This window comes from Canis lupus, chromosome 18, assembly GCF_011100685.1.
Source record: "Canis lupus familiaris isolate Mischka breed German Shepherd chromosome 18, alternate assembly UU_Cfam_GSD_1.0, whole genome shotgun sequence".
In the NCBI taxonomy this organism is placed as follows: domain Eukaryota; kingdom Metazoa; phylum Chordata; class Mammalia; order Carnivora; family Canidae; genus Canis; species Canis lupus.
Window position 1 is genome coordinate 45,857,342 of NC_049239.1, and position 26,334 is coordinate 45,883,675.

The 26,334-nt window shown below is 65.3% G+C and overlaps 1 protein-coding gene across 1 annotated transcript; it reads left to right on the top strand.

The window, feature by feature from the left end:
* The first annotated feature begins 110 nt into the window (after positions 1-110).
* Positions 111-26,082, top strand: MUC2 (mucin 2, oligomeric mucus/gel-forming). Its single transcript, XM_038563537.1, is given in 51 exon segments — positions 111-230; positions 1,041-1,311; positions 1,826-1,940; positions 2,228-2,318; positions 2,401-2,510; positions 2,611-2,821; positions 3,063-3,188; positions 3,673-3,790; positions 3,891-4,029; positions 4,115-4,210; positions 4,212-4,226; positions 4,312-4,381; positions 4,486-4,623; positions 4,726-4,890; positions 5,312-5,406; positions 5,574-5,700; positions 5,934-6,189; positions 6,309-6,361; positions 6,462-6,562; positions 6,862-7,013; positions 7,200-7,338; positions 7,533-7,643; positions 7,728-7,907; positions 8,014-8,253; positions 8,628-8,784; positions 8,968-9,099; positions 9,584-9,731; positions 10,075-10,118; positions 10,433-10,627; positions 11,126-11,131; positions 11,629-12,645; positions 13,478-14,141; positions 18,411-18,445; positions 18,722-18,951; positions 19,240-19,414; positions 19,782-20,029; positions 20,533-20,716; positions 20,944-21,169; positions 21,792-21,970; positions 22,311-22,380; positions 22,529-22,626; positions 22,721-22,752; positions 23,296-23,470; positions 23,607-23,711; positions 23,800-23,840; positions 23,963-24,085; positions 24,181-24,276; positions 24,907-25,035; positions 25,150-25,189; positions 25,474-25,600; positions 25,678-26,082. Coding segments are annotated over 51 exon segments (8,094 nt in total). The 5' UTR covers positions 111-154; the 3' UTR covers positions 25,901-26,082.
* Positions 26,083-26,334: the final 252 nt, after the last annotated feature.

Consider the following 26,334-nt stretch of genomic DNA (forward strand, 5'->3'; position numbering starts at 1 on the left):
CCCCACAGCTGTTTTCTTGATAACCTGGAAACGCCCCACCCACCCACCCCCGCCCCTCCCCTCCTCTCCTCTCCCGCCTCTGCCAGTTCCACTGGGCCATATAAGGCCCGGACCCCTGCCCCAGGTGCTCTCCCTGCTGCCCTCCCGAGCCACCATGGGGCTGCCACTAGCCCGCCTGGTGGCCATCTGCCTGGTCCTGAGCTCGGCCAGGGGTGCAGAGCTCCAGAGAGGTGAGGGGCGGCAGGAAGGCTGGGGTGGCCCAGGGCAGGTGTCCTACCTGGGAGTTGGCGACCCTCCGCTGCCCCTCCTTTGGGGTGCGCTGCTTGGGTCAGGCATCCTGCTCCTGAGCCCCTGCTGACTTTGGGTGGAGGGAAGGAAGGAGGGAAGGGGGTCTTGGGTTTGTGCCATGCCTTTGAGGACGATCTCCTGCTGGAAACACCTGAGCTGGGCCTCTGTCCAGGGGTGTGTGTGGGAGGCAGGGGCAGCTGAGAGGGCCCGGGAGTAAGGGACCCGCGGGGGGCCAAGGCCAAGATGATCCTTCTGCAGAGTAGGGTGTTTGGCCACAGGATGAAAGGGTCGCTCCAGACAGAGAAGACTGGGAACGCAAGATGGGGACACCTCCACCCCTTGCGCGTTGGGTGGAAAAACCCCTGGAGGGGAACTGGCCCCTGACGTTTGGACACAACGGGACACTGTCTGGGGGTGCAGGGATGCAGTCCTGTTGGATGAGGGGCGGTGGGAGCAGGGGGAGGCTGCCTGGGTCCAGACAGCAACAGGGCAGGGGGCACTGGGCTAGGCGGACAGGGAGCCCAGCGTTCCGGGGAGCCCCACGGCCCTCGCTGCCCACTCGGCAAATGGCTGCATTCCGTGCCGGGCTGGGGTGCGAGGGTGTGGCAGCTGGAGATGTCCTTTCAGGGGGCTGAGACCCCCCTGGGCGGGGTGGCCAAGGAGGGTCCCTTGCGGGCAGCTGCCAGGTAGGGCCTCGGAACAGGCCTCCGGGGGGCCCGGGCTGCTCACCCCTGCGTCTCCCGCTCTCCCAGAGGGCAGGACCCGGAACCACGGCCACAGCGTCTGCAGCACTTGGGGCGACTTCCACTACAAGACCTTCGATGGGGACGTCTTCCGCTTCCCGGGCCTGTGTGACTACAACTTCGCGTCCGACTGCAGGGACTCCTATAAGGAGTTCGCGGTTCACCTGAAGCGGGGCGCGGGCAGAGATGGGAAGCACCCCCAGCTTGAGTACATCCTGCTGAGCATCAAGGACGACACCATCTACCTCACCCCGCAGCTGGTTGTGGTGAACGGGGCCTTGTGAGTGGGGGGCAAGAGGGGCGCCGCCCCGTGGGAGGAATGGGCCAGACCGCTAGGGGCCCTCCCAGGAGGAGGGGGCCTCCCTGTTACCAGGCTCCAGTTACAGAAGTGGGGGGCCAGCAGTGGGAGCCCCTCCCAGGTGATTGTCCCCCATTGTCTCTGGAACAATGGGGCTCTAAGCTGCATTCCTGCCCAGCCTCCTGCAGTGTCTGTCCTTTGTCACCTCCAGTGTCCACAACGGGTGGGTCCAGGCCCAGGGAGCGCAGACTTGGGGCAAGCGAGCCCCTCGGCCAGCCCGGGCCAGGGGTTGGGCAGCCTTGCTCTGAGGAGAGGTGTGGGGAGGGGGATGGGTGGGGGGTTGGACAAGGAGGTGGCCACCCTGTCTGTGGTCCTGGCCATCCCTCCCGCCCAAGCACAGCCTCAGTGGCCTCTGCGCCGCAGGATGGTGGGAGACCTGCCGTGGTGGGGGCTGTGTGGGCCGGCGGGTGACCCCTGCCCGATGCCCCTTCCCCAGGGTCAGCACCCCACACTACAGCTCTGGGCTGCTCATTGAGAAGAACGACGCCTATACCAAGGTCTACTCCCGTGCTGGACTCACCCTCATGTGGAACCGGGAAGACTCACTCATGGTGGGTGCAGCTCCCACCATGGGCCTGCGGGCTGGGGATCCCAGGGGGGTGTGGTGGCTGGGGCCCGAGCCTGGTCATGAGGAGTCCCGCAGGGACTGCAGCCCACCCGGAGAGGGTACCATCAGGGCCTGGGGTGCCGCCCCCCACCCTGCCAGACATGCTGTGCCTCCTATCACCTCCGAAGCCCACTTCGGACGTCCCGAGGCTAGCCTGGCCGTGGGAGACCCACCGTGGTGGCCCTGTCCTGCTGGCCGCCAGCCCATCCCTGCCTCCTCTTCCCCCAACAGCTGGAGCTGGACAGTAGGTTCCAGAACCACACATGTGGCCTCTGCGGGGACTACAATGGGCTGCAGACCTACTCGGAGTTCCTCTCTGATGGTGAGGGCCTCCCCGGGGCCTGGCAGGTGGGTGAGGGGCGGGCGGGGCAGGCGGGGTGACCACTGACGGGCTGTGTCCCCAGGCGTGCTCTTCAGTGCCATCGAGTTTGGGACCATGCAGAAGATCAACAAGCCCGGTGTGGTGTGCGATGACCCCGAGGAGGAGCCGGCCCTGGAGTCCTGCTCTGAGCATGTGCGTCGTCGGCCCGGGGCGAGCTGGGGGGCTGGGGGGCCGTGGGCGGCCGGGAGGTGAGGGGGCGTGTGGTCCTCACCCGGCGCCCATGTGTCTGCAGCGCGCGGAGTGCGAGAGGCTGCTGACGGCCTCGGCCTTCAAAGACTGCCTGGGCCTCCTGCCGCTGGAGCTGTACGTGCAGGCCTGCGCCCAGGACCGCTGCCGGTGCCCGGTGGGCACCTCCTGCGCCTGCAGCACCCTCGCCGAGTTCTCCCGCCAGTGCTCCCACGCGGGCGGGCAGCCCGGCAACTGGAGGACGGCTGAGCTGTGCCGTAAGTGCCGCCAGGGCAGGTGGGAGGCAGGGCACCTTGGGGCCCTGAGTTGGGGGACTGTTGGGGGGACCGTCCAGGGGGCTGGGTGGCCTGGCATCCTGGCCTGGGGGGCTGTGTGGGTGCTGACTCAGCAGTGGCCCAGGCTTCAGCATGCGAGGTGGGCGCTCAGGGGCTCCCCTGCCCGCTGTGTGGCCCCCCTCGGCGACTCTGCCGGCTCAGGGGCCTTCCTTTGTCCTCCCAGCCAAGAGCTGCCCTGGGAACATGGTTTACCTGGAGAGCGGCTCGCCCTGCATGGACACCTGCTCTCACCTGGAGGTCAGCAGCCTGTGTGAGGAGCACCACATGGATGGCTGCTTCTGCCCGGAAGGTGCGTGCTGGGGGGCCGCGGGGTGAGGCTGGTGGCACTGCTCTGGGGCGGGGGGCAGTGTGCGGCTGGTGGGGGTAGCGCCGGTGCCAGGAGCGAGGTGCGGTGCCCCGTCCCTGACACCAGGTAGAGGAGATGCGAGTGCTGAAGACCCCTCCCCTGCAACACACACAGTGGCGACCTTGGGGGGGTCTTGGTGTGGGGGATCCTTCCCGGTCAGCGCTCCGTGAGCAAGTGTCCTGCTGCCCTGCTTGCGGGGTCTGGAGGCCACCCCTGACTGGATGACATGCGGGGGCACATATGTTGCCCAAAGGACCGGAGCATCTGTGGGGGGAGAGGGAGGCCTGGTTGGCGACCCCACCTAGGGGATCACCCCGCCTTCCGAGCGCCCGTCCGGGGCCTTGGCCCCTGCAGCAAGAGCCGCAGTGTGGGGCTTCCCGGGGCCTTCTGAGGCAGCCGAGGGTGACGTCACACCCGTCCTGTGCAGGCACCGTGTACGACGACATCACAGGCAGTGGCTGCATCCCCGTGAGCCAGTGCCACTGCAGGCTTCACGGGCACCTGTACTCGCCCGGCCAGCAGATCACCAATGAATGCGAGGAGTGGTGGGTCTAGGGCCTGGGGCTGGGGGGACACAGGGAGTCAGCGGGCTGGGGGGCAGGCCTGGGGGCAGTGGAGCCTGATGCTGTTCCCCACCACCCACAGCGTCTGCACCGCCGGCCGCTGGGTGTGCAAAGACCTGCCGTGCCCGGGGACCTGCAGCCTGGAAGGCGGCTCCCACATCACCACCTTCGACGGGAAGAAGTACACCTTCCACGGGGACTGTTACTACGTGCTGATCAAGGTAGCTGGGGGGCAGCGTGTGGGCAGAGCCCGGCCCTGCATTAGGCTCCACGCCGGTCACTGCCACCACCCCCCGTCCCCCACAGGGTGACCACAACGACTCCTATGCCCTGCTGGGCGAGCTGGCCCCCTGCGGCTCCACGGACAAGCAGACCTGCCTGAAGACGGTGGTGCTGCTGGCCTGACAACAGGAAGAACGTGGGTGCCCCCCTTCTCCCTGCCCAGCACCCCAGGGTCCCCGAGGCCCTGCTCAGCCCTGCTGTCTGCTCTGTTCCCTCTGCAGGTGCTGGCTTTCAAGTCCGATGGCAGCGTGCTGCTGAACGAGCTGGAGGTGAACCTGCCCCACGTGACAGGTGAGTCCTGCCCCTGGAGCACCCAGTCGGGTGGGGGAGGGCAGCCCCTCCATCCCCGGAGCCCCTGCCAACCAGGTGGGACCCCCCTGCCGCCTGCCTTGCAGCCAGCTTCTCCGTCTTCCAACCGTCCTCCTACCACCTCATGGTGAACACCGCCTTCGGCCTCAGGCTGCAGGTGCAGCTGCTGCCCGTCATGCAGCTCTTCCTGACGCTGGACCAGGTTGCCCAGGGGCACGTGCAGGGTGAGTGGCGCCATTCAGCGGGTCCCCACAGAGGCCCCGCTCGGGGCCCGCCCCGTCCCCCTGTCGCCCTGCCTCTTCCCAACCTTGTCCTGGCCCCCCCAGGGCTCTGTGGGAACTTCAATGGCCAGGAAGGGGATGACTTTAAGACGCCTGGTGGGCTGGTGGAGGCCACAGGGGCCAGTTTTGCCAACTCCTGGAAGGCGCAGTCGAACTGCCACGACAAGCTAGACTGGCTGGACGACCCCTGCTCCCTCAATATCGAGAGCGGTGAGGCTTGGACTCGGGGGGCCCGCAACGTGCGGGTGGGGGCAGGTGCCGGCCGGGTGGCCAGCCCATCCACCGGCTGCCCTCGGCCACGTGGCTGGTTGACGGTGGCCCGTGGTGGCCGTCCGCCAAGAGACACAGCAGAGGGCCCTGGGCCCGCCTGCTAATCACTGGGTGGCGGCCCTCGTCAGGGGCAGGGCTGTGCCTGCACACAACTGCCCACCCGGTCAGGGGAGGTAGAGGGAGGGGAACGGGGGGGGGGGGCGCCCCACCTGATGAGGGGCGGGACTTGCCCTGGGCGGGAGGGGCCGGGCCAGTGTGGGGGGCAGGGGCACAGTCTTTCCAGCCTGGGTGGCCAGGCAGCTGGGCTTGGGGGGCTGCTAGAGGGGGGGCCGCCCCGCTGAGGTTCCTGGCCCCTCTGCAGCCAACTATGCCGAGCACTGGTGCTCCCTACTGAAGAAGACAGAGACCCCCTTCAGCAAGTGCCACGCAGCCGTGGACCCCTCGGAGTATTACAAGGTGGGTGGCCCCCGCACCCGCACTGCTTGTAGCTGACCCCTGCCGGCGAGGCTGCCGCTGGAGGTTGCTGAGCATGTTTGTGCAAGCGCACGTGTGTGTCTGCGTGTGGGTGCACGTGGGTGTGCACCCGCTTCCCTCCCTCACTGCCTGCCTCACTTTGCCTCCAGAGGTGCAAATATGACACATGTAACTGCCAGAACAGCGAGAGCTGCATGTGTGCCGCGCTGTCCTCCTACGCCCGTGCCTGTGCCACCAAGGGCATCATGCTGTGGGGCTGGCGGGAGCAAGTGTGCAGTGAGTGCCGTCCCCTCTGGGGTGTCTGGGGGCCCCAGTGGCGGGAGGGGTCAGCCCTCTGCTGCTCTTTGCTGCCGTGCGCCCTCTAGGCCTTGGGGAGCCTGCCCTTGTCAGCCCGTGGCTGGGCCAGCATCTGTCTGTCCTGGGAGCAGGGGGCTCAGGGACGGCCTGTGGGAGGACAGCTGGGGCCCATCCCTCCGACCCTCACGCTGGCCCCTCCCTTCCCCCTACAGATGAGGATGTGGGCTCCTGCCCCAACTCGCAGGTCTTCTTGTACAACCTGACCACCTGCCAGCAGACCTGCCGCTCGCTCTCCGAGGCCGACACCCACTGTGTGCAGGGCTTCGCGCCTGTGGACGGCTGCGGCTGCCCGGTCCACACTTTCCTGGACGAGAAGGGCCGCTGTGTGTCCCTGGCCAAGTGCTCCTGCTACTACCATGGCCTCTACCTCGAGGCCGGAGAAGTGGTGCTGAGGCAGGAGGAGCGATGGTGGGTGGCCTGGGGCTGGTGGGAGGGCTGGGAGGGCGTGCTCTATCTGGGGGGGGCCCACATCCCCCCTCCGCCCCCTGCCCCTATGAGCCTACTCAGCTCCCACCTCTCCCCCTCAGTGTTTGCCGGAACGGGAGGCTGCACTGCATGCAGGTCAAGCTGCTTGGCCAGAGTAAGTAACAGCTGAGCGCACGGCTTCCTGTCCCTCACCTGCCCCGTACCCACCACGTCCCCACTCCAGCTAAGCCAGGATGGCCTCCTCTGTCCTACAGGCTGTCCATCCCCAAAGATCCACATTGACTGCAACAACCTGACAGCGGTGGCCATCCAGAACCCACGACCTGTCAGCTGCCAGACACTGGCTGCCGGCCACGTGCGTGTAGGGGCCACCATGGGGGCGGGGGAGGCGGGATTCCACACACACAGGCCTTACCGGCCCTCCCTGTCCTGGGGAAGGAGGTGGGGCCCTGTGGGTCCCTGCCTAGCCCACCAAGGGCACGGGGGAGGTAGCCCTTGCTGTCTCTAGGCACAGCAGAGAGCCCGAGGCAGGACAGAGGGCGGGGGACAGAGGGGCGTCCACAGTGTGAGGAGACGGGGCGGCCCTGAGTAGGGCCGGCTGGGCCCCCTGGACCTGGCATCGAAGCCCTGAGCCCCACTTCCCGGCCCCTGCAGTATCAGACGGAGTGTGTCAGTGGCTGCATTTGCCCAAGTGGGCTGCTGGACGATGGCCGTGGTGGCTGTGTCGTGGAGAAGGACTGCCCGTGCGTGCACAACCATGACCTGTACTCCCCAGGGGACAAGATCAAGGTGGACTGCAACACCTGGTAAGTGGCCTGGCTCCATCGGCCCCACTCTGGGCACGGGTGGGAACATGTGGTGGGGACACGAGGGCGGCGAGGTCCACACGGATGCGTGTGTGTAGGTGTGGTTCGTGAGCTGTCGGCGGGGCTGTCCAGTGGGGGGGGCTGGGCCCCTGTGACCCCTCCAGGCCCACTTCCCACTCTCCTCAGCACCTGCCAGAGAGGGCGCTGGACGTGCACGCAGTCCGTGTGCTATGGCTCCTGCTCCATCTACGGGAGTGGGCACTACATCACCTTTGACGGGAAGTACTATGATTTTGACGGACACTGCTCCTATGTGGCTGCTCAGGTGAGGCCTGGCCCTGGTCCCGTGGTCAGCGCCCAGCGAGGGGTACTGCTGGCCCTCCCTCGGTGCTCCTGTTCTGTGACCCTCCCGCAGCGCACGGGGACTGAGGGGCTCGTGGGTGTGGTTCAGGGTCCTCGTGCCAGGGTGGGGTCCAGGTGGCCTAGCCAGCCTGGCTCACATCCTCTGTGGGTCCCCAGGACTACTGCGGCCACAATGCCTCCCTGGGCTCCTTCAGCATCATCACTGAGAACGTTCCTTGTGGCACCACGGGGGTCACCTGCTCCAAGGCCATCAAAATATTCATAGGGGTGAGTGCTGCCTGACCCTGGGGTCACGGGAGCCCTCGGGGACCCTCGGACCCGACCAGTGACGGGGCCTCTCCCCGGGCACAGAGGACGGAGCTGAAGCTCGAGAACAAGCAGCGCCTGGTGGTCCAGCGCGACACAGGCCACGCCGTGTCCTACACCACGCGGGATGTGGGCCAGTACCTAGTGGTGGAGGCGAGCATTGGTGTCATCATCATCTGGGACAGGAAGACGACCATCTTCATCAAGCTGTCCCCATCCTACAAGGTGCGTGGTGGCCCTCCCCTGCCTGGCCTCCCCAGGGGCATGAGGGGACCGGCTGCCTTCCCTCCCACGAGCCCGTCTCGAAGCCGCTGGCTCGCCGTCTCTGCAGGGCACGGTGTGCGGGCTGTGCGGCAACTTTGACCAGCGTTCCAGCAATGACTTCACCACGAGGGACCACATGGTGGTGGACAGCGAGCTGGACTTCGGGAACAGCTGGAAGGAGGCCCCCACGTGTCCTGACGTGAGCAGCACCCCGGAGCCCTGCGTCCTGAGACCTCACCGCCTCGCCTGGGCTGAGAAGCAGTGCAGCATCATCAAGAGCTCTGTCTTCAGCAGCTGCCACAGCAAGGTGTGTGGGCCGGGGGGGGGGTCAAGCTGGGGTCACACCGTGGTCACCACCGGGCAGTGTCAACTGCATCTTCTGTCCTTGGGCCTGAGGTCCCACCTTCCCCGAGACCCCCAGCTCGCTGCTCCTCCGGTGCCTTCCAAAGAGGAAGAAAGGACACATAAGCCCCTGAGGCCCAGAGGCCCATGGCTCCAGGCAGTGGTGGGGGGTGTGGAGGGCAGGCCACCGGTCTCTGGACCCCTGTCCCCCCCAGGCTTCCCTGGGAGGCTGGTGCTGGGTGATGGTGCCCTGGTCCGGGGGGTCCCGAGTTCCTTGGCCCCAGGGCAGGTCTGGCCCCGGGTGGCGGTGTGGGCCTGAGGCAGAGTCTTCTCCCCCAGGTGGACCCCAAGCCCTTCTACGAGGCCTGCGTCCATGACTCCTGCTCCTGTGACTCCGGCGGGGACTGTGAGTGCTTCTGCTCCGCTGTGGCCTCCTACGCCCAGGAGTGTACAAAGGAGGGGGCCTGTGTGTTCTGGAGGACGCCAGACCTGTGCCGTGAGTGCCCACCTGTCTCGGTGCTGGGGCTGCCCTGCGGGCGGGCGGCTCTCCCTGCCCACGGAGGAGACGGGGCGCACGTTGTCCCGAGCCCCGGGCCAGGTGTCGCCCCTCAGGGGCCATGCTGGCGCGTCTCCCCCGACCCTGGCCTTGGCGCCCCCTGAAGCTGACCCCTCCCCCCAGCCATATTCTGCGACTACTACAACCCCCCGGACGAGTGTGAGTGGCATTACGAGCCGTGCGGGAATCGGAGCTTCGAGACCTGTAGAACCATCAATGGCATCCATTCCAACATCTCCGTGTCCTACCTGGAGGGTGAGTGGGGGCCTCGGGGGCGGCCATGGCGCCCCGGACACCCACAGGCTGGCCTGAGAGCGGCCCCGTGGGGCTGGGGGCCTGAGGTCTGGACGGGTCGGGCTCACCTGGCCACAGAGCGTGTGCCCTGAGCCGAGCCCCTGGCCTGGAGACAGGCAGTAAGGAGCAGGTTGACAGAGACCCGAAGGTCGGAAGAGGTTAGGGAGGACAGGGCGGGGTGACAAGGACTGTGGCTGAGAACTAGGGGGCATGAGAGACTGAGCCACCTCTGGGGAGGGAGCATCCTAGCCCATGGGGGGGACACAGGGTCGGGGGCTCAGGGCGCCCTCCCTCACCTCCCCAGGAGGCTGGGTGGGACCTGGCTGTCTCTAGGGCTGAATGGCGGTGTGCAGGGCCTTGTGGCTGGGGGTTGTGGCAACGGGTGGGGTCTGGTGGACAAACGGCCCTCTGCAGTGGCCTAAGCCCCCTGCCCTGTGCCCTCCAGGCTGCTACCCCCGGTGCCCCAAGGACAGGCCCATCTATGACGAGGACCTGAAGAAATGCGTCACAGCAGACAAATGTGGCTGCTATGTCGGGGACACACACTACCCACCTGGAGCATCTGTTCCCGCCGAGAAGGACTGCCACTCTTGGTACTTGGGCTCAGGCTGCAGGGGGCCTGGGGGAGGTCAGGTGCATGCACATGCACACCTAAAAGCCGTGCGCACCAGCACACTGCATGTTCATGGATGCACACATGCACGCACACCTACATGCCCACCTGCACCAGCACGTCATGCACACGGGCCCACGGGCACCCCTAGGATCCAGGCCGTAGGCATGCGAGCTCCCCCTCTGCATGGGAAGAGCCGAGGAGCTGGGGCTCCTGCCCCACATCCTGCCCCACATCCTGCGGGGCGCTCGGGGTGGGGGGCTGGGAGCCGGGAGGGGCCTGGCTTTGGCCTCAGGGTCTGCAGCTCTGTACTTGCTTCACAGCGTGTGTACCAACTCCTCGAAAGTTGTGTGCTGGTGGGATGAAGGTAAGCCACCCTCTGCGTTACCCCGAGGTGGCCGGCCAGGGCCTCCTCCCCCAAGGAGAGCCCCCAGGCTGCCCTCCCTGTCCCTGTGGCCCCCTGGGGGCTTTCCCGGCTCAGAGCTGGCTCAGACTTGTGATGGGGAGCCCAGGTCATCCCTTCTTCTAGCCGGCTCCTGTGCCCTGATGGGGGACCCCCTGGGTTTCTGGAGGTCGGGTGAGGGGCTTGGCCTAGCGCTTGCTGGAGCTAGGGGACACCTGGGGGGTTCTTGAGAGTCTCATTCTTGCCGTGTGGACATGGGCCTTCCTCCTGCCCCCCAGGGAAGATTCTCAACTACACCCAGGATGGCTTCTTCTGCTATTGGGAGATCTGTGGCCCCAACGGGACCGTGGAGAGGCACTTCAACATCTGCGTGACCTCAACCCCCCTGCCCTCCACTACGATCCCTGTCACCTCCACCCCCGTCACCACCACCACCACCACCACCACCACCACCACCCCGACACCCAGCACAGGTAAGTAAGGCCCCAGGGCCATGCCCCCCTTACTTCCCCGAGTGCCTGGCTTCGCTGAGCCCAGCAGGTGTGGCCCTTCTGGGGGCGAGTGTAGCAGGTTCTCACCTCTGCTTGTGGGTGGGCGGTCAAAACGACGGGCGTCTCTGCTCAAGGGATGTCCCCTGGGCCCCTGGCCTTTCGAGTTGAGGTGCCAGCCTCACGACCACATCCCCAAGCCCAGACTGGCGTGAAGGTGACTGGGGGGACATTCCTGAGCCAGCAGGAGAACACCCCTGAGGTTGTCCCTGAGAAAGCAGAAGAAGGTCCCTAGGTGTCCCTGTGTCCATGCCGTCCATGCCACGGAGGTGGCAGCCACCAATGGACAGGCCACCCGGGGGGTAACAGCCACTGGAAAGAAAGTCGTAAAAATTAACAAGATTTTTAAAAAAGATTGAACTACCTAACGCCAGGCTTCTTTCCTTCCCGGTTCTTCTGTATTTCCACCCTCGTCCTCGCAAGTTCCGGGTAGGTCCTGTGGGGGTCGCACGGGTGCGCGGCTGGGAGGGGAGGTGCCGGGAAGGGCTCCCAGTAACTTTCTGGGAGACCGGGGACATGGGAGGGGTCAGGCAGTGGTGCTGCTCCCTTCTGCCCAGAGGGTGCTTTCCGGGCCTTGACCCCAGGGACTCGCTGGCTCTGGGTGACACCGTCGCTTGGGAGCCCAGACCAGGCCCCTTCCCGCGGGCTTCCTCACTGAAATGGGTCACTCTTCCTGGATTTACTTTTTTTGGGGGCAGCAGGATTTGACAGCAGCTGGGGAAGGGGTTGGGGGCCCTGAGGCCAGGGTCCATCACCCAGGTGTGGCATGAGGGGTGCAGCGTTCAGCTGCAGGAGGAGGGCAGACGTGGCGTCCATCCTGACATTCTCAGGAAGGGCAGCCGTGGGACCCTGACCTCTGGGAGGCCCGGTGAGCTCCCTGGAGCTGCGCCCAGGGTAGGGACCAACATCGGGTGTTGCTACCCCAGGGCTGTGCTGCTTCTGGTCCGACTGGATCAACGAGAACCATCCCACTGAGCAGAATGTTGGAGACCGGGAGACCTTCGACAGCGTCTGTAGGGCCCCCGAGGAGATCGAGTGCAGGCTGGCCACGGACCCCCACCTCAGCTGGGAGCAGGCCGGCCAGAAGGCCCAGTGCGATGTGTCCTTGGGGTTCATTTGCTACAATGAAGACCAGTTTGGAAACGGCCCCTTCGCCGTCTGTTACGACTACGAGATCCGTGTCAATTGCTGCCTGCCGTGTCCCACATCCACACCCCTGACCCCCACGACCACTCCCATCACCACGACCCCGACCACCACCCCGACCTCAACCATCACCACCACCCCGACCACCACCACCACGGCCACCCCGACCCCGACCACCACCACCACGGCCACCCCGACCCCGACCACCACCCCGACTTCAACCATCACCACCACCCCGACCACCACCACCACGGCCACCCAGACCCCCACCACCACCACCACGGCCACCCCGACCCCGACCACCACCCCGACCTCAACCATCACCACCACCCCGACCACCACCACCACGGCCACCCCGACCCCGACCACCACCCCGACCTCAACCATCACCACCACCCCAACCACCACCACCACAGCCACCCCGACCCCCACCACCACCCCGACCTCAACCATCACCACCACCCCGACCACCACCACCACGCCTACCAGCACAAGGTCTACCCCTCCCTGCGTGCCTGACTGCCACTGGACGGGCTGGCTGGACTCCGGGAAGCCCAGCTTTACCAAACCGGGTGGGGACTTCGAATCTATTGAGAACGTCTGCACGATGGGCTCGGCCGTCAACATCTCCTGCAGAGCCGTCTTCTGGCCCGACATCCCCTTGGGCGACCTCGGGCAAACCGTGCAGTGCGACATCTCCGTGGGGCTGGTGTGCAAGAACGAGGACCAGAAGCCAGGGGGGCTCATACCACAGCCGTACTGCCTCAACTACGAGATCAACGTGGAGTGCTGTTACCTGCCGGACTACTGTGTCTCCACGCCTCCTCCGACCACCACCCCGACCACCACCCCGACCACCACCCCGACCACCACTCCACCGACCACCACCCCGACCACCACTCCACCGACCACCACCCCGACCACCACTCCACCGACCACCACCCCGACCACCACTCCAACGACCACCACCCCCACAACCACTCCACCGACCACCACCCCGACCACCACTCCACCGACCACCACCCCGACCACCACTCCATCGACCACCACCCCGACCACCACTCCACCGACCACCACCCCCACAACCACTCCATCGACCACCACCACCACCCCGACCACCACTCCATCGACCACCACCCCGACCACCACTCCACCGACCACCACCCCGACCTCCACTCCATTGACCACCACCACAACCACTCCATCGACCACCACTCCATCGACCACCACCCCGACTACCACTCCATCCACCACCACCACAACCCCGACCACCACCACCCCCACCCCCCCCTACCACCACCATTCCATCAACCACCACCACTCTGACCACCACTCCATCAACCACCACAACCACCCCAACCACCACCCCAACCTCCACCGCCACCTCCACTCCAACAACCACCCGGACCACCACACCGACCTCCACCCCCACCCCGACTCCCACCACCACTCCATCAACCACCACCACCACAACCCCAACCACCACTCCAACAACCACCCCCACAGGAGCTCCGACCACTACCTCCACGGCCACCCCGACCCCGACCACCACCCTGACCTCAACCATCACCACCACCCCGACCACCACCACCACGGCCACCCCGACCCCGACCACCACCACCACGGCCACCCCGACCCCGACCACCACCCCGACCTCAACCATCACCACCACCCCGACCACCACCACCACGGCCACCCCGACCCCGACCACCACCACCACGGCCACCCCGACCCCGACCACCACCCCGACCTCAACCATCACCACTACCCCGACTACCACCACCACGGCCACTCCGACCCCGACCACCACCACCACGGCCACCCCGACCCCGACCACCACCCCGACCTCAACCATCACCACCACCCCGACCACCACCACCACGGCCACCCCGACCCCCACCACTACCACCACGGCCACCCCGACCCCGACCACCACCCCGACCTCAACCATCACCACCACCCCGACCACCACCACCACGGCCACTCCGACCCCGACCACCACCACCACGGCCACCCCGACCCCGACCACCACCACCACGGCCACCCCGACCCCGACCACCACCCCGACCTCAACCATCACCACTACCCCGACCACCACCACCACGGCCACTCCGACCCCGACCACCACCACCACGGCCACCCCAACCCCGACCACCACCCCGACCTCAACCATCACCACCACCCCGACCACCACCACCACGGCCACCCAGACCCCCACCACTACCACCACGGCCACCCCAACCCCGACCACCACCCCGACCTCAACCATCACCACCACCCCGACCACCACCACCACGGCCACCCCGACCCCGACCACCACCACCACGGCCACCCCGACCCCGACCACCACCCCGACCTCAACCATCACCACTACCCCGACCACCACCACCACGGCCACTCCGACCCCGACCACCACCACCACGGCCACCCCAACCCCGACCACCACCCCGACCTCAACCATCACCACCACCCCGACCACCACCACCACGGCCACCCAGACCCCCACCACTACCACCACGGCCACCCCAACCCCGACCACCACCCCGACCTCAACCATCACCACCACCCCGACCACCACCACCACGGCCACCCCGACCCCGACCACCACCACCACGGCCACCCCGACCCCGACCACCACCCCGACTTCAACCATCACCACCACCCCGACCACCACCACCACTGGCCACCCAGACCCCCACCACCACCACCACGGCCACCCCGACCCCGACCACCACCCCGACCTCAACCATCACCACCACCCCGACCACCACCACCACGGCCACCCCGACCCCGACCACCACCCCGACCTCAACCATCACCACCACCCCGAACCACCACCACCACGGCCACCCCGACCCCCACCACCACCCCGACCTCAACCATCACCACCACCCCGACCACCACCACCACGCCTACCAGCACAAGGTCTACCCCTCCCTGCGTGCCTGACTGCCACTGGACGGGCTGGCTGGACTCCGGGAAGCCCAGCTTTACCAAACCGGGTGGGGACTTCGAATCTATTGAGAACGTCTGCACGATGGGCTCGGCCGTCAACATCTCCTGCAGAGCCGTCTTCTGGCCCGACATCCCCTTGGGCGACCTCGGGCAAACCGTGCAGTGCGACATCTCCGTGGGGCTGGTGTGCAAGAACGAGGACCAGAAGCCAGGGGGGCTCATACCACAGCCGTACTGCCTCAACTACGAGATCAACGTGGAGTGCTGTTACCTGCCGGACTACTGTGTCTCCACGCCTCCTCCGACCACCACCCCGACCACCACCCCGACCACCACTCCACCGACCACCACCCCGACCACCACTCCAACGACCACCACCACCACCTCCACTCCATTGACCACCACCACAACCACTCCATCGACCACTACTCCATCGACCACCACGACCACCCCTGACCACCACTCCATCGACCACCACCCCAACCTCCACCCTGACCACCACTCCATCGACTACCACCCCAACCTCCACCCTGACCACCACTCCATCGACCTACCACCCCGACCTCCACCCTGACCACCACTCCATCGACTACCACCCCGACCTCCACCCTGACCACCACTCCATCGACTACCACCCCGACCACCACCCCGACCTCCACCCCCACCACCACTCCATCGACCACCACCACCACCCTGACCACCACCCCGACCTCTACCCCCACCACCACTCCATCAACCACCACCCCAACCTCCACCCCGACCTCCACCCTGACCACCACTCCATCGACCACCACCCCGACCACCACTCCACCGACCACCACCACCACCTCCACTCCACCGACCACCACCACCACCTCCACTCCATTGACCACCACCACAACCACTCCATCGACCACTACTCCATTGACCCCCACGACCACCCCAACCACCACCCTGACCTCCACCCCAACCACCACTCCATCAACCACCACCCCAACCTCCACCCTGACCACCACTCCATTGACTACCACCCCGACCTCCACCCCCACCACCACTCCATCGACCACCACCCCGACCTCCACCCTGACCACCACTCCATCGACCACCACCCCGACCTCCACCCTGACCACCACTCCATCGACCACCACCCCGACCTCCACCCTGACCACCACTCCATCGACCACCACCCCGACCTCCACCCTGACCACCACTCCATCGACCACCACCCCGACCTCCACCCTGACCACCACTCCATCGACCACCACCCCGACCTCCACCCTGACCACCACTCCATCGACCACCACCCCGACCTCCACCCTGACCACCACTCCATCGACCACCACCCCGACCTCCACCCTGACCACCACTCCATCAACCACCACCCCGACCTACACCCTGACCACCACTCCATCGACTACCACCCCGACCTCCACCCCGACCTCCACCCCCACCACCCCGACCTCCACCCCCACCACCACTCCATTGACCACCACCACCACCACCCCCGACCACCCCCCCCACCCCCACCACCACTCCATCAACCACCACCACCACCACCCCGACCTCTACCCTGACCACCACTCCATCGACCACCACCCCAACCTCCACCCCGACCTCCACCCTGACCACTACTCCATCGACTACCACCCCGATCACCTCCCTGACCACCCCCCCCACCCCCACCACCACCACCCCGACCTCCACCCCCACCAGCACTCCATTGACCACCACCACCACCACCACCCCGACCCCCACCCCCACTCCCACCACCACCACCCCAACCACCACCCCGACCTCCACCCCCACCACCACTCTGTCAACCACCACCACAACCACCCCGACCACCACCCCTACCCCCACCACCACCACCCCGATCTCCACCCCCACCACCACTCCATCAACCACCACCACCACCACCCCGACCACCACCCCGACCTCCACCCCCACCACTCCATCAACCTCCACCCCCACCCCCACCACCACTCCATCAACCACCACCCCAACCACCCCCTCCACCCCGACCACCACCCCGACCTCCACCCCAACCCCCACCACCACCACCACCACCCCGGCCACCACTCTATCAACCACCACCCCCACCCCCACCCCCACCACCACTCCATCGACCACCTCCCCCACTCCCCCCACCACCACCACCCCAACCACCACCCCAACCTCCACCCCTACCCCCACTCCAACAACCACCCCCACAGTGACTCCAACTACCACCCCTACGGGCACCCCGATCTCAACCACCACCACCACCCCAACCACCACCCCCACTGCCACTCCAACAACCACCCCCACCACCACCCTGACCACCACCCCAACCACCACCCCCACCGCCACTCCAACTACCACCCCCACAGGGACTCTGACCACCACTCCTATTGGCCCCTCAACCCCAACCACCACCACAACCACCACCACCACTCCGACCACCACTACCACCAGCACTGTACCTACAGGTAAGACCACCATGCCAAAAGCCCCACCTGAGCCCTCCTTTCCTCCAAACTCTCAGTTGACTTTCCCTTTTTCTGCAGAATCAACTACACATCTGACCCCTACCCCAACAATCGTGGAGACAACCAGCACAGGATCGCCTTCCCCGCCAACAGAAACAAAGGCAACTACAACAAGAGGTAACTCACCTTCTCCCACCCATTCCAGGTATATGAACACCACAGAACTAGTGTGGTTCCCAGTGATGGGCTGTGGTTCTTCCTTACCCTAGGAGAGCATGTTTTTCTGCTAGGGGAGCCCTGTAGCTTCTCAGACATGAGTCTGTCTAGTGAGAGAGAGTAGCAGAGAGGTTCCAGACAGGCTCAGCATGCCTCCCTTGCAGGCCAGGGTGGGCCACTGAGTGCTCAGGGAACTGCTGACCATCACACTATGTGTGGGTAGCAGAGCTGAGTGCTCTCACTTCCCCCCACAAGATGTCATTCTTCAGGCACAGCTGCCTGAGGTCCTTGTCCTTCACTCCTCGGCTGTGTGATGGGCAACATAGGCAAAGCAGCCCACTGAGGGGGACCCACTGTATCATGTCAGGCCAGGGCTGGGCAGGGAGTGGAAGCTGCCAGTCAGGTCCCTGGGAGACCCTCCTTCTGTCTCCCACTTCTGCCTACACCTCCCCGAGGGGGTTCAGAGGGCAGCTGGTCAGCATATCTCAGATAGACCGGTATTGTGGCAACCCCTTCAGCCTCATCCCTGTGGACCTACCCCCTGCATATGCTGTGGACCAGGGGCCCTGCTCAGCGTGATCTATGTGGCAACTGAGAGCCAGAAAGGTGGACATCAGCCTTTTCATGCCACGTGTCATGCCCTAAGCCAGTTTTCTGACTGCGTTTGCCATCAGGTCCCTGTGGCCTCTAAAATGAAGACGCCACGAGTTCCCACCTGAAACCTTCATTTTGACAGGCACGCAGACCTCTGGTCCCCCCTCCTCGAAGACCACCCCCACCAGTGCGACCACCCCCAGGCCCTCCTCAACCACACCGCCCACGCCGCCCACACCACAGACCACCAGCACCACGACCTCCCATGGGCCCACCCCCACACAGACCTCAATCTCCTCTCCCCACATCAGTGAAAGCACGGAATTCATCTCCTCCTCTACCCTCGTCTACTGCTGCGTTTTGAATGACACATACTACATACCAGGTACCCAAGCTTTTCACTTCTGGCTCTCAGGTGACAGAGGCTGGTGAGGCTTTGGTCTGCTTTTACCAGTGCTCAGGGGTCAGGCATAAGTCTAAACCAGGAGCTTGCTTGGGCAGCTGGATGCCGGGTATGGGCGGCTGTCCCTGTGGTTGGCCCCACTTTGCTGTGGCCATGAGTCAGGGAAGTGGGGGTTGGTGGCCTCATGGGGACCTGCCTGCAGGCCCTGGTGGTCAGCCCTGTCTGGACAGTGGAAGCCTGGTCTCTCTCCCCTTGCAGGTGATGTGGTGTACAATGGCACGCACGGAGACACCTGCTATTTTGTGAACTGCTCGTTGTCCTGCACCCTTGAGATCTTCAACTGGTCATGCCCGTCCACACCCTCCCCAACGCCCACCCCTTCCAAGTCGACACCGACCTCAACACCCAAAACACCCACACCTGTGACATCAAGCACACCGACCACCAGCAAGCCTCCTGGGTGCCCAGACTTTATTCCTCCCAGACAGGTCAGTGTGCTGTGGGCCATGTTTTGTCCCTTTGGCACTGAGCATAAGCACCAGCCAGGCGTCTGATGCCAGGCGCTGCGTTTCTGCTGGTCATCCAAGATGCCCCCGTTCCTATGCCCTGCATCACCACTGAGGCTTCCAGCAGCCTTTTGGGCACAGGGTGTCCCAGGTCCCCCTCAGCGAGGCTGGCAGGGCAGCTGCCTCCTGCACGGGGCCTCAGGCCCACCCTCTCTGCAGGCCAGGGGGTCCAGGCTGGCCCCCGATGATCCCGCGCCCTTCCTGCCATAGGAGAATGAGACGTGGTGGCTGTGTAACTGCACCATGGCCATCTGCAAGTACAACAACACCGTGGAGCTAGTAGAGGTGGAGTGTGAGCCCCCGCCCATGCCCACCTGCACCAACGGCCTCCAGCCCGTGAGAGTTTTGGATCCCGACGGCTGCTGCTGGCACTGGGAATGTGACTGTGAGTCCCCTGATGCCTTCTGTGGGGCCGGGGTCTGGGGGCGCAGAACCCAGGTGGACGTGATGGCTGCCCGCTGTGGGCCTTCTGCTCATTCCCCACCTCAGGCAGAGGGTCCAGGCAGGGGAGGGGCTGGACCAGAGCAAGGCTGCTCCTAGGTTTGGAGGAGCTGGACTTGGGCCCCAGACCTCCCAGCTCCAAAGTGAGGCTCCATCCCACAGCACAGGCTCGGATGCCCCACGTGCCCCAGGGACCAGAATTTTTGGCACCCCTTTGATCCCTGCTTGCTCTCCCCGCCCGTCCCTGGGCTCCTGCCTGCTCCTGCCCCTGTCCTGTCCCACAGCGTGGCTCAGCCAAGCTCCCTCCGCAGGCTACTGCACAGGCTGGGGGGACCCACACTACGTCACCTTCGATGGGCTCTACTACAGCTACCAGGGCAACTGCACCTACGTGCTTGTGGAGGAGATCACCTCCAAGGTGGACAACTTTGGAGTGTACATCGATAACTACCACTGCGACGTCAACGACCAGGTGTCCTGCCCACGCACGCTCATCGTGCGCCACGAGTCTCAGGAGGTGTTGATCAAGACATTGCAGCTGATGCCCATAAAGGTCCAGGTGCGCTGGCAAGGTGGAGGACACCCTCGCTCAGCAGGCCCCTCTGGGGGCTGTCAGGGACCCCTTAACCTCACCTGCTCTTGCTCCCACCATCCGCCTTGCCCCAGGTCTCTGGGGCAGAAGCCCCCTTCCTGAGTGCAGGGACTGTGCACACAGTCGCGTGGTGTTGCTTCGTGCGGCCTGGGGGGCTCTCTCCTCAGCATAGGCCCCAGAGTCTCCAGGGGCCTGTGAGGGCAGGGTCCTTGCTATCTTACCCCAGGGACTGGCCAGGACAAGTCTGGCCCAGAGCAGGGGCAGAGGGACAGGCAGAGGTTCCCCCTATCCCCACCCCGGATGCACAGGCCTGGAAACAGGCAGGGGTGGGGTGACTCAGGTGCTCTCTGAAGACTCACCCTGGTTAGAGCCACGATGCTCCATTTCCTGAGGTGGCCAGGAGGGCCCCGGGGGAGCGGCCACTGTGTCTGCCCTGCTGGCGCTCCTGACCCCAGCTGTTCTGGACGCAGGTGCAGGTCAACAGGCAGGTCGTGGCGCTGCCCTACAGGAAGTACGGGCTGCAGGTGTACCAGTCAGGCATCAACTACGTGGTGGACATCCCCGAGCTGGGCGCCGTCATCTCCTACAACGGGCTTTCCTTCTCCATCAGGCTGCCCTACCAGCACTTTGGCAACAATACCAAGGGCCAGTGTGGTGAGCCCCTCGCCCCCCACCCCCCAGAAGGTTCCCCACAGCCCTGGGCTGTGCCTGTGCCCCTGAGGAGGGTGTGAGGTACTTCTCTTGCTGCCCCGCTTGGGGCCCCATGGAAAGAGGCCCATTGGAGGCCTGAGGGTCACCGGGGGAGCTGGTTGGAGATGAGGAGGGTCCAGGGCCGGCCGGGGGCCGTGTGCTGGTACGAAGCGGGCTTCCTCCCAACACAGGCACCTGTACCAACAACACTGCGGACGACTGCATGCTGCCCAGTGGGGAGGTGGTTTCCAACTGCGAGTTCGCAGCTGACCACTGGGTGGTGAACGACCCGTCCAAGCCACACTGTCCCCAGACCGGTGTCACCACCAAGCGCCCACTCATCACACCACCAGGGGGCAGCAGCACCACCCACCACAAGGACTGTGCTTCTTCTCTCTGCGAGCTCATCAAAGACAGGTGCCCTTGCCCCCAGCCTGGAGAGCTGCGGGGTCTCAGGGACGGGCATGCCCCTCCATGCCGCACCCCCCTGTCTGCAAATAGGAGTCAAGGCAGGGGCATGAGCACAGGGACTGGGGCGCCACAGGGGAGTCACGGAGGGCCCAGGGCCGAGGATCTCGATGTCAGACAGCCCCGTGCCCTTTGTGGCCTCAGCAGGGCCAGCTGAGCCCAAGGCCTTAAGGAGGGCAACTGACGGGGACAGAGCTGGCGTTCAGGGCTGGGAGCAGGGAGGCACTCCCAAGGCTGGCATCCGTGGGGAGCGAGTACCTTGTCCCCAGGTGTACAAGTTGAGGCTGGATGGCCCTCTGCCAGGATTTTGCGGGGGGTGGGGTGGGGGTGGTGCTGGTGGTTCTGGCACCTGGCAGCCACTTAGGGCAGAGCGTCCACCTCCAGGAATGTGGCCCCCAGCAGCTTGTCCTCGTCCCCAAGGCGGCCCTGTTGCTCTCCTGCCGCCGTCCTCCTGCAGGCCCCTGTTCGGTGGGGTGTAGGCCGAGCCAGGCTCCTGGATGGCAGCCAGGTGGAGGTACTGGTCTGGTGGGAAGGGCCGGCCAGAGCGTGACCCCCGCCCTCTCCCTTCCAGCTTGTTTGCCCAGTGCCACGCCCTGGTGCCCCCCCAGCACTACTACGACGCCTGCGTGTTCGACACCTGCTTCGTGCCCGGCTCAGGCCTGGAGTGCGCCAGCCTGCAGGCCTACGCGGCCCTGTGCGCCCACTCGGGCATCTGTGTCGACTGGCGGAACCACACCCACGGGGTCTGCTGTGCGTGCCTGCCCCTCACCCAGACCTGCGGTCCTGAGGGCCAGAGGGGGTCTCGGCTCCATGGGGCGCTGTGCCCAGCCTGGAGCACACCGGGTTGGGGGGGCCGGGCTGGGCCTGGGGGTGGGAGGAAGGGTTGGCCTGAGCGGCTGGGGGCCCGGGGCTACTGCCAGCCTTGCCAGGCACAGCCAGGCACCTGTGGGGGACTGAGGTGGGCGGCACCGGGCAGCCGGTCACCTGCGGCTGGGACAGGAGATGCTGGGCAGCACTGTCCCTTACCAGGGGGCCCGTGGGCTCCTCTGTCCTGATTCTGGCACCTCTGACTTGTGTCTCCTGCCTGCAGCGGTGACATGCCCGCCTCACCGGGAGTACCGCGCCTGTGGTCCCGCAGAGGAGCCCACCTGCGAGTCTAGGTAAGTGGCTGGAAGGTGCGCAGGGATGGTGGGCTGGCCTTGCGGGCTGTGCATGGTGGCAGGTGCTGCCTGGGCTTCGGGGTCCAGCATGCCTGCCTCCCAGCCTGTGTGTGCACCCCTCTCACCATGCCCCCATCCCCACCCCCAGGCCCTCAGAGGCGAACACCAGCCTGGTGGAAGGCTGCTTCTGTCCGGAGGGCACCACGAGCTATGCCCCGGGATACGATGTCTGCGTGGAGCTGTGTGGTACGCTGCCCGCCCACACGGCCCCCCCAAAACCCACCCCAGTCCTGCGGCACCAGGACTCCGCTAACAGGACTGCTTTTCTCTCCCTTCCCAGGCTGTGTGGGACCTGACGATGTGCCTAGAAAGGTAGGCCCTGTCCCTTGGTGCTGGGGTGGGGTTCCCCCATGAACCTGGAGATTTTGGGGTTACAGTGGGATGCTCACGAGAATCCAGGAGTCTCAAACCCTGAGTCATGTTGTTTGAGTCCCAGGAGGCTGAGCCAGCAGGGGTGTCCCCTTCCTTCCCCCTTCCTCTTTCTTTCCTTCTTCCTACCCACCCACACCCACACCCTTTGTTTGTTCAACTATCTGTCCATCCACCCACTGATCCAAACGTCCATCCACCCCCTTCATGCCACTCACCCATCAGTCATCTGATGCTCTGTCTAAACCCAAGATGACACCTTGGCCGCTGCCGTGTTGTCTGTGTCTCTGTTGCCGCGGGCCAGGCCTGTGGAGGCGAATGCTGGGAGCCGGTCACGGCTGTGCGACCAGCAACGTGGCCTGAGCGAGCCTGCCCCGAAGGACTGGGAGGCGGGGAGGGCACAGGTCTCCCACGGGACCCCCGCTGTGCTGCCCACGCGGCGCCTCCTCCGCCTGCGCCCCCCACCCACCCACCTCCTCCCTGCAGTTTGGAGAGCACTTCGAGTTCGACTGCAAGGACTGTGTGTGCCTGGAGGGCGGGCGCGGCATCGTCTGCGAGCCCAAGGAGTGTCGCCAGGAGCCCCTCGAGTGCACGGAGGACGGCACCTACCCGCTCACGGAGGTCAACCCCGCGGACCCGTGCTGCAACATCACGTCCTGCAGTAAGGCCGCCCCGGGGCAGGGGCTGGGCTGGCACTGGGGGGCCCCGGGGTCAGAGCGGGCCTGGGGGCCTGGGCGTCAGGGGGGCTGCTGCCCACAGGCCCTGCCTGACCTACTGGGTCTCCTCCCTCCCTCCAGAGTGCAACACCAGCCTGTGCCAGGAGACGCCGCCCAAGTGCCCACTGGGATTCGAAGTGAAGAGCGAGACCAGACCCGGGAAGTGCTGCCCGTCCTACTCCTGTGGTAAGTGGGGCCCGAGGGCCCACGGTGTCCGGTGGCTGGGCGTCAGCCGCAGGGCCAGCCTGACCCATGTCCCCACTCTCTCTTCCAGTGCCCAAGGGGGTGTGCGTCCACGGGAATGCCGAGTACCAGGTGAGCCCTGGGCCGGGGGGTGGTGGGTGCCCGCCCTGGGGGCTCCGGGGCAGGGGCCAGCCCTCCTGTGGGTGGGTGGGAGGCGTGGGAGATGCCTTGCCTCACTCACTGTCTGTCCTCAGCCGGGTTCCCCAGTTTACTCGTCCAAGTGCCAGGACTGTGTCTGTACCACCAAGAGAAACAGCACCTCGCAGCTCAACATCATCTCCTGCTCCCACGTGCCCTGCAACAACTCCTGCAACCCCGTAAGCCGCACCCCACCCCGGGAGCACGGGCCGCCCCCCACCCGCCCCCAGGGCACCTCTCCTTCCCGCCAACCCAAGTGGTGCGTGTCCTGCAGGGCTTCGAGCTGGTTGAGGTTCCCAAGGAGTGCTGTGGGAAGTGTGTGCAGACCCACTGCATCATCAAGAGGCCAGATAAGAACATCATCCTAAAGGTAGGTGAGGGGTCCCACCTGCTGACATCCTGTCTCTTGACACGGGAGGAGCTGGCTGGGAGCCATGGGCAACCCCTGGCTGGCTCTCCTCAGCTCTGGGCACGGCTGTTCAAGTGTCCTGGGGTGGTTATGACAAGTGAGAACAGACTAGGGCTGGAAACACCAGGAGCCCTCAGAGCCAGAGTCCAAGATCCGGGTGTCACAGGGTTCTGGGGGATCCTCTTGCCTCCTCAGCTTCCTGGGGCTCCAGGCGGTGCTGTGCTTGTGTCACCCATCCACTCTGTGCCTCATCTTCCCTGGGTCCCTCCCCTCTATGGGCCTGTGTGGATTTAGGATCCTTGTCGTTGGATTTAGGGCCACCTGTGTGATCCAGGATGGTCTCATCTCTAGATCTTTAACGTAATCACATCTATAAACATCTGCAGGTGCCGGGGTTGGGTGTAGGCATGTCTGTGCACTAGGGGCTGATGGCTGTCTCTGCGTCACCTGCCCGGGGCTCTGGGCCCACAGGCTGGACCTCCTGTCTGAGAAGCTGCCCTCAGCTGGTGGTGGGAAGCCTTCCAGGCGGTTCCGGTGTCTTGCCGGCCGGGCCTCCTGCTGGGCCTCACCAGACTGTCCTGTGCCCTGCAGCCTGGGGACATACATTCTGACCCCAAGAATAACTGCACCTTCTTCAGCTGTGTGAAAATACACAACCAGCTCATCTCCTCTGTCTCTAACATCACCTGCCCCGACTTTGACCCCAGCATCTGCATCCCGGTGAGTGGGGGTCCCCAGGACTGGGAACTGTCCCTTCCCACTCCGTGGCAGGTGGGGGTTGTTCATGGTTGGGGGGCACCCAGGGGCTCCCAGGCTCATTCTCCTTCTTTCCAGGGCTCCATCACACTCATGCCCAATGGATGCTGCAAAAAATGTGAGTATAAGCTGGTGGGAGGCTGGCTCCTGGGCACCAGGTGCGGCTGGGCAGGGGAGCTCCATCCGGGGCCCTCAAGGGGAAGAGACACAGGGAATGGTGTCATGGGGATCCTGTGCCCTCTGTGCCACTCTCAGCCAGATGTTAAATTTGAGGGTGTCACCTGGGGGATGGCCGAGGCCAGGCCCGCTGGGGGAGGGAGAAGAAGCCACCGGGGAAGGACCTGTGGGCCCCGTGTGAAGGTGTGGAGACCCCACCCCAGAGCTCCCGCCCCCTCTTGCCAGGCATCCCTCGCAATGAGACCAGGATCTATTGCTCCACCATCCCCGTCACCAAGGAAATTTCTTATGACGGCTGCTCCAACAACATCACAATGAATTACTGCTCTGGGTCCTGTGGGACCTTTGCCATGTGAGTCCGAGGCCCCGAGTGTGCCCTGAGTGGGGGGGGTGCCCAGGGAGCAGCTCTTCACTCCCACCCTCCCCCAGGTACTCGGCCGAGGCCCAGGGCCTGGACCACAGCTGCTCCTGCTGTAAGGAGGAGCGCACCAGCCAGCGGCAGGTGGTGCTGCAGTGCCCTCAGGGCGGCTCGAAGACCTACACCTACACCCACATCGAGAGCTGCCAGTGCCAGGACACCGTGTGTGGGCTCCCGCAGACTCAGCGCAGTGTCCCCCGCCGTGCCAGGCGCGCCAGTCCCCGGGGCCTGTAACCAGAGAGGGACTGAGCCGGTCCAGCATCCAGTGCCCCCTGCCCCCGAGCGCCCTCCGCGCACCCACCTCCTGCTGACCCTCTCAGCCTCCTCGCCTAAGCGGACTTCCTCTCTGCAGATATTTATTTTCTGAGTCTTTGTTTGATTTCTTTGCTTTCCAAAATAAACTTGGGCAGACGCTGTGCCGGTGTGTTCAGTTGTTGCCAAGGGTCTGGGTGGTCGCTGTGCACGGGTGGGGAAGGGCCCCTCCAGCCCGTGTGCGGCCTGACCCCGGCCTCTGCACTGGGACGCAGAGATGCCTGGCATGCATGCCTGGCCTGGCCTCCCCAACCTTGCTGGGCACGGTGCAATCCCCAGGGGCCACCTTCTCCAGGGCTCCCTCCCCAAAGCCCCGTCCAGCGCTGTCCTGCCCTCGGCGTGTGTAAAGCCCTGTC